The sequence below is a fragment of the Cupressus sempervirens genome, chromosome 11 (genome assembly GCF_028749045.1).
Source record: "Cupressus sempervirens isolate cs-2001-9-10 chromosome 11, ASM2874904v1, whole genome shotgun sequence".
NCBI lineage: Eukaryota > Viridiplantae > Streptophyta > Pinopsida > Cupressales > Cupressaceae > Cupressus > Cupressus sempervirens.
In genome coordinates this window covers 771,865,015-771,877,510 of record NC_143128.1, presented here as the reverse complement: position 1 = coordinate 771,877,510, position 12,496 = coordinate 771,865,015, and the positions used below count along the sequence as shown (strand labels likewise).

The following is a 12,496-nucleotide window of genomic DNA, read 5'->3' as shown; positions in this document are numbered from 1 at the left end:
TATATATGCTGTTAGTGGAACTCTTTTGATACACATGCTACTTCAAAAATGAAAAATTAACAATGGAAGGCAATTTTGGGGCTAATTTTTTATTTAATTAACCACATACCCTAATTAATGCCAAACACTAGTACGAAACCTGATTCGCAAGGAGTCCTAGACCTCTGCATTCGCAAGGATAAATTACAGACAAAATTTCTTCTCATTGTCGGAAATTGAAAGAGAGGCCACTGGCAAAACTGAAACCTGGTAATGCATACAATTCTTTCTATCTGATTTTATTATCACGCCCTAAACTTCGGCACAACAATATTTAAAAATGTTTTTTCTTTTTGTAAGAAGAACGTGCTGAGAGCGGATCGCTTATTTGATTTATATCTGCAGAGAGATGTCAGCTTCTTTGCTTAAACAATTGCAAGAGAAGCTTGTGATCGGGAGTAGGTATGTGGCCAAGAATGGAGCTCAAATCTACAAGCAAACCCTAGAAAATAATAAGCATTATATTGACAAGGAGCCCACAGTGGAGAAATGTCAGGAACTTTCCAAACAGCTTTTTTACACTCGTCTTGCCAGGTTATAACTCATTCCTCGCTCTTCAATCGTTTTCCAGGCTTGATTGTAAATGTATTCAGTAAATCTCACCTTTTTAGTGATGCAATGTCAAATCAGTTATCGATGACATTGTACGCTTAACATTTTTTTTTTCTTTTTTTGGGTAGGGATCTGCAAATTATAATAATGTGGAATCTGTTTCTCTTTCATTTTTTCGGGAACAACAGCCGGCTAGTTCATATTTGTATCAGCGATAGACGCTGAAATTTTGGTAAGAGCCTAAGGAAGCTCTCAGGAAAATAAATCACATCCCTTAAGATGGGTTTCGAGTAATAACTAAACTCCATCGACATGCAAGTAGTGTATTTTGCCAGCCATTTCGGAAAAGTTATGGGCTGTAGGGAGTATAGGAGCATGTTATAATAATAATTCAATGTATATGTCTTAATGGGTAGATCTAGTTGTAATGGAAATCGTGGACAACCTAACTCTGCGATTGGAATAAAGGGGCTCATAGTGGCCAGGAAAATTTGGTGTTACCATTATTGGGCACATTTGATCACATAGTTGTGTAACCATAATATTGAAACTTGGACAGTGCATACCATTTTGGGCTCGGAGTTAAATTTTAACTTCGAAAACCCTGGTAGCCAAAATTGGTACAAAATTTAACAGTAACTGTCTTAAACCCAAGTTTTTGGTTTTGGTTCGGCTATATGGGTGCAGCAATTTTTTGTGGGGGACTGCGTACGTTTTGGTTATGGCTGTATATAAAAACTTTTATAATTTGTAAGTCTATGCCTATTTAGCCAAAACGAAAAAATGGAATCAGGCGCATTAAGCACAGAACATACATATAATAAACAAAACAACCATAATATGTTTACACGATCATATTTAACTTTGTATTGAAAGCTGTAAACCCCTTTCCGTGGACCCCAAAAAGAGCCCGGTCTAATGTCACTCTCAGGTGGACCTGACAGCGTCTGAGATAAAATCTAGTTAAATGAGAAAACAGAAAAATCAAATCCATAATACGAATAAGGTGGAAATTAAGGGTTATTAAACGTGTGTTGTTTAACTTATTATTATATAATAATATGAAGCCACTTGTCATCGCCTATTACAGAAAATTGCAACGGTAATACTTCATGATCTACTATAAAAAGACAAGCCATGAAGTCCCCAACAGCTGTACAGATCCCCAAAACTTAGCAAAAGAAAAGAATCAAGTGAAAGAGCAGTAGATGAACTTAAAAGTTAAAACAGTAGCAGCCCCAAGAACAGTAGCAACACCACCAAAAACACCATCATTTTTTTTGAACAATCATCATCCATCATTGGATAGAAAGTAAGTGGAAGTTTGAGAAGCTCCAGGGAATGACGACTTTGTACCACATTCTTTTTGCTCTCCTAACTATAATGGTGTTGTTTGTCCAAGTTCTCAGTTAATGTGGTTTATTTGTCCTTTCCACAAAATGTGACGACAACAAGGACTAATTTTTTTGTAATTAAAAGGAGCAGTTTGCAGAGGGTCCATTCTGTGCGCTGGGTTTGGGCCCTGAACTTGCCTGGGTACATCCAAAGCCTAGCAGAATCCGAGGCCCTAAGTAATGCGGCCTGCCTGCAGCTTCAGCAGATCAGACTGTAGAACTGGACCAGGAATGAACTCGTGGATCTTGTGTTTTCTGAGCGAACCAGGACTTATTATAAAGTCATCATTAATGAGCCCTTAATGTTGGAAATCCTATATTTATCTCATGAGTGCTGCCAAATAGAAATTTAGATGTTAAAATAGGGAGGGGTAGTTTTGCAGCTCGTTTGGTTTTCTTTTTAGGATTATTAGGGCCTTACAATCCATCTTAAGCCCCGTTTTTGTCTTCTACCATTTCCTAATGGAAGGTGGGATTCATTTTGTTAAATGAGGCTTCTTATTCATGTTTATATCCATAAAATATCAGTTATAGTGGTTATCATGATGCTGTGTGGCAGTGACCTCTACAGTGTTAATTAATGCACTTGGAATGGCCACATCGGGTAAGAGGGAGAAAATAGCTACGCTTATACAATAAAAGATTTATGAGTTTGGCAAAGTAGATTGATTATGTCCTAATGAGGTAATGAATGAATTGATGTCGTCAGTGTCTTTTTTTTATATTTCCTCAGTCCTTTTAGATTCTTTTCTAGTTTTTGAATATGCAATTATGGTTTCTTTTATGGTGAAAGTATTCTCTTAAGGGACTGAAAGTGCATCTTTTGATCAGTTCTTGGCACTTGCAAAACATCTGCCTGGTGATGATTTCTATCTAAGCCTTAAATCTGCTGAAAATTCATGCTTGCTGTTTGAAAAGCAGGAATTTTTAGCCTCTGTTCAAGAAGCTGGATGGGCTAATACCACCAAAATTCAATAAAGAGATGTCAAGTGAAATTTTCTTTCAATTGGGTGGGGCAAGATATTTCTTGATTGGGATTCTAGGGGAATAATGGGCATTCTTGGAATGGGGTGTATTGTGAAGAATCATTAAGGACACATGATTGGAGCTCCTTCAAAAAGTTTAGAGCATGGAATAACAATCAAAGCAGAGACACGTGCTACTTTTAGGCCTTCAAACAAGCTCGCAAGAAATTGGAAATCAAGGGAAACTCCCAAATTATCACCTAATGCACTAAGGAAGAAAGGGGCACAAAATTGGAAAATATAATTTTAAATCTTATTTCACTCATTATAAATAAGTTTGAAGATTTTTGCATGGTAGTGGGGTAGCTTTTTCTTTTTGCTAATCATCAGTACCATGTCAAACTTGACATTTTCAGCAATCTGGTTTGGGTCCTTTTGGAGATAGGAAACGGTTGAGGTGGTAAGATTGGTATCAATGGTAGTCATCAAATCATGAAGGAGATTAGTTCTTTGCTCAATCCTCAAATTTGGCAATCTTGGTATTGGTTTTCCAACTGGTAGTGGCCTATGGCCATCAGTTCAGGCTTTTATTGGGTCTCCATGCATTCTGATGAACATCTTTGCAGTTGGCTACAATGACGATATGTGTCTGCACCAAACAAAGTAGTGTTGACTTTCACAAAATTTGCTGAAGAGTTCCGGTTGATTGTTCAAATCAAGGTAGATTGGTCCTTTGCATTAGAAAATATAATAGACAGTTAAGATGACATGGATAATGTCCTTGAGAGGTATAACTTTGCACACAGATCCAGGTGATATATGGTAAAAGATATACACAAATTCTTAGCATTATGGTTTGTCATTGATGCCAACCTTTTCTGGTTGGGCAGGAATGCTTGTCTGCAGATGATTACTTGCTGATGTTTTGATTGATAAAGAAGATTTGAAAGAAGAATTAATAATGTCATTGAGGATACGTCATTGATTCATGAAGAAGATTTGTAAAAGAGGATTGAGAAGGATACTGAGGCTATGACATTGATTAAGGAAGAAGAAGATTTGTTTCCAAAAGGCTGGAATATGCATGGAAGAATACTTAAAGATCTTGAGATGATAGATGCTTGCGGTTTTGGAATTAATGACAGATTTTTGTAAATATTGATCTATCATTTGGACAATTTCCCAAACTGAATTTTTGATAATGATTTGCTGCGCCAATTGGCTGGACAGTAAGGCTGACCGTTAGATGGTTTGAATTAGCTTAGAAAACGACTTAAATTGTTCTGTGGAATAACTTAATGGGTTGTGGTTTGGTAGACTTCATCAAATGGTTTGTGTGATGTTTCACTTCAAATATCTTTTGCGGGTTTGCTCCACAAGAGAAGATTTGTTGTCACATGCAATAGTTTGCTTTCTATGTTGGTTTTTGGCTGACTCGGCGTTTGCAGTGATTTGATTCATGTTGGTTGGATCCAGATATAGGTTAACAGGAGAGATAAGAGGCTTACGGTGCTTTGGCTATCATGTGTCATGCTTTGGAAGGCATTTCACACATTGGAGATTGTTTTTGGGCCGATTGGTAACTCGTTTGTAATGCATTTTAATTTTTGACACATTACCTTTAGGTTTGACTTTGGATGTAGTTGTGATGCTTATGGATTAATTATATTGATTGGAAAAGAACTTTTGGGATATGTTTGGGTCCTTTCTACATCCTGGAGTGAACCACTTGGGGTATTTCTTCTTAGGGTGGCTAACTTTGTATCAATTATGCCTATTCTCTGTGACCAACCTTTTCGGTGTCTCTGTCAAACAATTCACTTTATATTTTGATGGTAATGGATGAGATTGGTAAGAGTGTGTGTGAAGATAGCTGCAAGGATTACAAGGTCTGTATAAACAAAATAGAATTGAGAAGCTGTTCGGAGAATTAGGTTGGAAGTTTATTGCGCTTGATCAAAAGTATTAGTTAAATCTTTGGTCAATGAGTTTCTTTCTGTTTGTTATGGATCAATACATTCCTTGGCAGTGCGTCTAAATTGATAGGGGCAGTGAGTTCTTAGCTCTCAAGCCGAAAACATTGCAATCAATTATTTGGATATAGGGAGTATATTTCTCACTGTACATTTTCCTATCTTGGGTTTTCCACCTAAATCTGGTGTTCTCATGTGTTCATGTGTATCAGGAATCTTTGCTTAATCTTCTGCCAATCATTACTATTTCAGATTTGGGATAATATTGTTCAATTTTATAAGAATGTTGATTCACCCCCCTCTCAATACCAGATTGTGATCAATTGTTATCAGAGCAAGGTTCTTCTTAGTGAAGCTTAATCAGTTGAGGTAGACCTAGTATATTTGGAGGACAAAGTACCGAGGTACCTAAGTTTGATGGAACTAACTATGCATCTCCGAAACAAAGTGCGGAGTCTCATTTGGGCTCTTCATCGTATGGAGTTCTTGGTGCAATTAGAAAGTGATATTAATATGCTGCTATAGGTACTTTTGCTACTCCAGAAGAAATCAAGGTACATGGGAACAATGCTAAGGCAAGACATGCAATTATCTATAGTTTGAGTGATTTGGAATTGTTGAAAGTTATGGCTTGCAGATCCACATTTGATGTATGTGAAAAGCTTGCTAGTATTTATGAAAGATAAGAAGATCAGGCAGATCAAGCTGCAGAATTTGAAGCAGAAATTCGAAACCTTGAATGTGTTTGATGATGAGAATATTGAAGGCTATCTGCATTGAGTAAATGAAGTTGTTAACTCCATCAGAGGCTTCAAAGGAGTGCTTGGAGATAGTGAAATAGTTTTGAACATGACGAGGAAAATGACAAAAGCTTACAAAACCCTGCTGATTGCTATACAACAGAGTCAGGATAAGGACAAGTATACCTTAGATCAGCTATATGGTGATGTGAAAATAAATATGCTGCCTTCAAGGCTACTCAAAAAGAAGAAGATTCTGATTTGGAGGAGAAAGCAGACTTTGTTAGGAAATTGAAGAAAGGGTCTGACAAATGCAAAGGTAAATTGCCCTTTATTTCTTTAATTGTGGAAGAGTAGAACACTGTGCTGCCCAGTGTCCTTTCAGAGAAGAGAGGAAGAATTTTAACATTGATGAAAAAAAGGAAAGTCATGAGAAGTCTAGCAGATACAGTAGGCAGGTTGGCAGAGATACCAATTATTGCACAATAGAATCTCACTATTAGGGGATAAAGAAGGGAATGATTCTAATGATGAAGTACTGTTCTTAGCCATCGAGGATGTATTGATGTTAGTTTTGTACCACTACATAACATATAGCAATCAAACACTTGATATGGGATATCAAACATTCAATTCCTCTCTTGAAAAGTAAATACTCATGAAGATATGAGAACAACTCCAATGTTCCTTACACCTATGGATACTAACTCAGTTATCAATGTGATTTGTTGGTAATCACGTAGGCGGCCTTACGTTGTTCATTCAAGGATGACTTGGATTTTGGGATGATGGTGATGATATTGTATGCACCAGATGATGTTAATGGTGGTGATGATGGAGGCTCTAGTGCCAAATTATTTTGGGGGTCGCTACGATGGGCGTGTTCAAATGACTTTTACCTTCCTAACTTTCTTAGAATGAAATCCAACTACTCAACTACTTGCTATTCTACTCCTACTCCTATGAATGGAAAGATTAGCAAATGGAAGGGGATTGAATCTAATGAAAGCTAACCAGCGGCTTTACCTCCATAGATGCAATGATTCAAGGGAAAGTGACTAGATTACCATGCAAGGCTTCCTAACCAGCCGCTAGGATGCTAGTGGCCTAGTTTATAGATCCCTATCAAACATCCACTAATATCACCATGCAACTATCCATCTACTCTTACTCTTAGCAACTTTCTCAAAATGAAATCTACTTTAACAACTTCAAAGGAAATCTAACTTTGACTATTTGGAAGTAGAAACTATGCAATAACACCAAATGTTCTTAATCACCATGTAAGTCACAACAATGATAAAGAGAGGCAATTTTGGTATTATCTTAGCAACAATTTTCTTCGACCCTTTACAAATGAGAGCAAATGGCGTTATATAGAGGCCAAAATTATAACCAACGGTAGAAATTAAGAGGCAAAACCAACGATCTAGTTTGGATCCTAGAAACCCTAATTAGGGTTGCCACCCCATCGGCCAATGAGAAGACGCCACCTCATCAATGGACCAATGAAAAAAAGGGAGAGTGGCAACCAATGAGAAGACACCAAAATGGTAGCCAGTTAGAATCAAACAAACACCTATCCTACCCAAGAAGAAGGAGACTTTGCCACTTGGGCTTACATCAAATGATCTTCTAATATAGTTCTACCCCTTTCTTTCATCTTTTTAGCCAAAGCAATGAACTTGGCTAGCTTGTCATTGACTTTTTTCATGGGAAGGCAAATGTATGTTTCATCTTCAGCTTAGCTGAATTCATCATGTTGCTCGCTGCTTGTAGTGTTTTCTCATGATACTTCTCATATTCTTTCGCATATCCGATAAAGGCATTGAGGGAGGCAAGGGTGCCCAAATATTTCTTCTTGATGACAACCTTCCCCAACTCATCCAATCTTGATCCAAACTCTTTCTCATTGACGTTTTCCTCTTGTCCACTTGAATTATCCCTTTGGTCTCTAGCCTCAAATATTTCCAAATCACTTCCTTCAAATTTGCTATTCCTTAAGATTCACTTTTCAATTTTCACCGCCTCTAAATCAAATAAAAGAGGTAGGATCCCATATAGAATTGCTTTTGATTTTGCATGGTCTTAAGTTGCAATTCTAAATTCTCGCTTATAATCCTAGACCAATCAAATCTTCTTTTTCCATTTTCAATTCCATCAATAAAATAATACATCCAGTTCTCGAATTGCTACCTTGAGCTAAGCCCATGTTCCGACTGAGAAGCACAATGAGATCGCCATATTCTAATTTGAAATCTGACATGGCGAGCCTTGATGATGTGGTAACTCCCTTCTTGCCTTCGTGCAACCAATTTTGCTTTAGGTGAATGAAGAAAGCCTCCTGATTATTCTCAAATGACTAGGCCAGTTGATCCATCATTACCATTGTCATGCCTTTGTACTGGGTGATATTAAATGCTTCTTTGATCACTTGTCCGCCGATGTTGGCTAACACTCTCTTCCCTTCATAAAAAATGGACTTACAAACCAAATCAAACCGGGATGCACACTCCATTACCAATTTTGGATAAGGCAAGGCAGTCGCGTTTACAATTCCGCTTCTGTAAATTTTCTTTGCGATGGAGGATTGTCCTTCCTTTAGTCGGTTCCTTAACTATATCATGTTTACTGTGCTGATATTGGTCCTCACTTTCGAGAAGAAGGTGGTCTTAGGCATCATGTCTTCCTTGTCTTTTTTGGTGTTCGCTTTCTTTGCATTCTTGCTTGCGCTAACATCTATCATCCTAAACATTTATTTCTGCTCCTTCGTTCTAAGTGATATGGACTACTCTTATCGATCTCCAACCTTATTTCTATCGATGAAATCTAGCTTATTTCTGTCTCGCCAAGTCCTATCTCTACACTTATCAATCTCCAATCTCCAACCTAGGGGTGGGACTACCACTTATTTCTACCTCTTCGTTACCTTAGGATGCACTACATTTATATCTCCCAACTTCAACCTTGGGTGGTCTAGCTTATTTCTGCCTCTCCAAGTGTCCTATCATGAAATCTACACTTATCTCTCCAAACTTCAATCTATCAATAGGATGATGAAGTGGTGGATGATGAATGCAAGAAGAATATAATGGAAACGAAACCAAGCAAGAACAAGAAGTGGAATTTGCCTTTAAACCAATCTTCACCTCTAAAATGGATAGAATTTTACCTTAATTTTGTCTTTGCCAATAACCGGGCCCCTTTTGAATTCAGATCAGATCTCGGAAATTTCAAGCTTCCTTGCAAATAATGATGCCCTAGCAAAAATCAGAACTTTGACCTCTTTCAAATTGCCCACATTTGCCAAAATCAAACCCTTGGATCACATAGTCTCTTCATCAAGCAAAATCGCCCAAATCTAGAAGTTGAATTGCAGCCTTTGGAAAGAAAATCATACCCCAAGAAAAATCGCCTAAGCAAGAAAATTTCAGATCTGCTCCAGAAAAAATCGCTAAGGGGAGAAATTTGCCCAAAATTGAAGGAAAAAAATGCCACCAAACAAGGAAAAATCTGCCCCAAAAAAATTGCTTAAATCTGCAAGCTACCCTTCTAGAGAAAAATCGCTCAACACATGAGGAGGAGGAAGATGGAATGAGGAGATGAGAGAGGGGGGATGCCCTCTTATACTAAAATTTCCATGTCCCTCTAAACTGACCGACTTGCCTTGAAAGAAAGCAAAATTAAATTAGCATATTTATTAATGGCCCAGATTTTAGTGCAATGCTAAAATTACTTAGCTCAAAGTGAAATTAGCCAATTTAATTGCTGGCTGTGATAAAAAATTGCAAAATAAAACAAGGGAAGCTTAGGAGATGCCAAAATTTTCATTTAAAAACGTTTTAGCAATAAAAATATCATTAAAATTGAATTTAGCAAGCCAAAATCGATTTTCAATTTTAATTTACCAACTTCTTTCAACATTTAAAAATCTCCTAAGCAATATTTCAACCAATTTAATGAGATTTTGCAATTTAATCCACTTTCAATTTTGCAACGCAATTTTAATTTTTTAACCAAAATAAATCATTTTTCTAGCATCCAAAATCGATTTTCCAATTTCAATTTTGTTATCAAAAATTTCCTCTTTCACTGAAAATTTCAAGATTTTCCAAAACAATTAAATCTAAAAAACTTCATTTTGAAAATGCTCAAGTCTATACAATTATATCCAATTTTCAAAATCCGTCCGAGTCCAAATTTGCCATTTTATCCTGCCAAATGTTGTTCTAACCATCAAAATTGTTGTCTTTGAAATTTATTTGGCCTAAGGTTAAAATTACATGCTCTAGAAAATTGAGTTAAGACCGGGTGAAAAAAAGAAATCCAACCACATCCCTCCTGGCCCGAAGGCATTCAAAGTGTAAAATTTTCAAATCAAAAACTTTTGGACCACTCCGAAAAAACTTGCCAAGGCAACTGGAAAAAGGGGGTCCCCAAAATTTTGGGGCAATGGTGTGAAAACTTCACAATAGGATGAAGGCAATGCCAATCTAAATGCTAGAATACTGCTCTAAATGCTATAGAACAATCCAAGTCCTAGATTGTTGATTCTAATTACCCAATTCACATGAATCGGGACAAAAGATTATTTGTGCTTCTTGAAAACTAAGATGGAGTGTTAGTTTCATTTGCTGACAAATTCTCAACACCAATTTGTGGTAAGGGAACTATCTCAATTGATAAAAAGCAGAATGTTACTGATGTATATTTTGTCAAAGGATCAAGACAAAGTTTTTTGAGTGTTAGTTAATTATGTATCAAGGGTTTTCAAGTTAGTTTTCTTAGAGGGAAATGTGAGATCAGGAATGAGTCCGAGAGACTCATTGCAAAAGTAATAAGAAATGGAAACATCTATTATTTCTTAGAATGGCGAGAACAAATTAGACCATTCCTTAAAGATGCTTGTTAAGTATGTGCAGAGAGATCATTTAGAGGAGTAGATCATTGGAGATAAGGATAAAGGTGTTTAGACAAGGAGAAGGTAAGCTAGATGAGACAAGATTCCTTTTTTTATTCTATAAAATAGAACCAAAGAATTATGTGGAAGCTATGAAGGATGAAAGTTGGATAGAGGCCCATGAAAGAAGAATTGGGTTAGATGCAAAAGAATCAAACATGGAAACTTGTACCTTGATTGTGTAATGGGCACCCCTGGATGTCCCAAAAAACTAAACCAAATTGCTGAAAGGAATTATGTCAAACAGTTTGCATTCAACTTCTTAAAACCCCTTATAACTCCGGAAATCAAACGTTTATTTGTTTGTTGTGTTTCATGCATGGAATTGGTATCATACAACATAAACAAGAAAGGAACTACAATAATATGCAAAGTGGAAATGAACTGCTGCTAATAAAATGTTATTTTCAGAATTCATAAAACCAAATACATGGCAGATTTATCAACTCACTAATTACTTCAGCAATATTGTCATAATACTCCAGCCCATGCTTACGAACTTGCTGCTACAATACTTTGTCCTTCAATCAGTCCACTACCTTCGTAATACCATTCCCTCAAAGCGGCATAAGCGTCGGACAAGTAGTGAAGAAGATATGAGCAAAATACCAAATCTGCTTGTAGCCGGAAATGCAACTAAACTGCCTGATAATGAAGCCAATAAGAAAGAATTCCAAAGGCCAAACCCCAAGGGAATGACGTCTAGAATGTTACAAGAGAGGATAGACGTCCTCAAATGCCAAGAACAAAGCTGCAACTCACACACCAATTTCTTCTCATATTCAACCTGTGTAATGAAGCCACAAATGCTTCCTTTTATTCTATTTCCAGTGGTCCGCTCAACTCATATGGGCAATGTGGGATAAAAGATGTGTAATATATAAAACATATATTAAAATACCCCTTATGTCTCCCTTGGGTACACATCACCATAAAATAAATATTAAAGTAACACTTTAATATTTTACAATTAAATTAGACGTTACTTTAATAAAACTTCAGGCATTAAAATGTATTAGCAATCGGACTCCGAATAATGCGAGTGATAGCTCATCGGAAAGCTCTCACCGAGGACTATCGAATCCAATCACCAAAATTGACCTGCACTGTGTCCTGCCGACTTACTAAAAATAGTAAGTATACCTGAAACTTTGTAAATCAACTTCGTTTTGGCCCAAACTGGAAATGACTAGGCCAAAACACTCCAGGATCCCAGTAAACCCTTCGTTAGCCCTCGGGACCATGTAGAACAAGGCTAACGCACACACACTTGGTCAACTGCTAAAAGATGGGATCATTACAGATTGGTGGACAAATGTCAAAAATGTAACTAAAACAAAATGGGTATTTAGGAACAAATTGACCGGAGATGGAAAAGTTACCAGAAATAGAGCAAGGCTGGTCTGCAAGGGTTATACTCAAGTCAAAGGAATAGATTGTGAAGAAACTTTTACCCTGTAGCTAGAAAGGAAGCCTTTAAGATTTTCTGGCTTTTGCTGTTCACAAAAGTTTAAAAGTCTAACAGGTGGATGTTAAATCTATATTTTTGAATGGAGTAATAGAGGAAGAAGTCTACATTGAACAACTAGATGGTTTTAAACTTTTCGGAGATCTATACATGGTTTGCGGACTTAAAAAAGCATGGTGTGGTCTCAAACAAGCCCATAAGACATGACATACCAAGTTAGATAAGTATTTACTGCAACAACATTTTAGCAAAAGTACAATAGACAATAACCTTTACATTAAAATTGCAAAAACAATAAGTTGTTGATACTAAAAGCACATGTTGATGATATTATATTTGGAGGAAATGACAATGCTTGCAAGGAGTTTGTTAAGAAGTGTAAAAGAAGTTTGAAATATCCTTTTT

General features: G+C 36.7%; 1 protein-coding gene across 1 annotated transcript in view; it reads left to right on the top strand.

The window, feature by feature from the left end:
- Nucleotides 1-207: 207 nt before the first annotated feature.
- The window catches only part of LOC149531889 (uncharacterized), a 31,112-nt gene continuing 18,823 nt past the window's right edge, over nt 208-12,496 (top strand). Inside the window, exons 1-2 of the mRNA XM_089810582.1 lie at nt 208-249; nt 385-573. Of these exons, the coding sequence (XP_089666708.1) occupies nt 389-573 (185 nt within the window). The 5' untranslated portion in view covers nt 208-249; nt 385-388. The remainder of the gene's footprint in view (nt 250-384; nt 574-12,496) is intronic.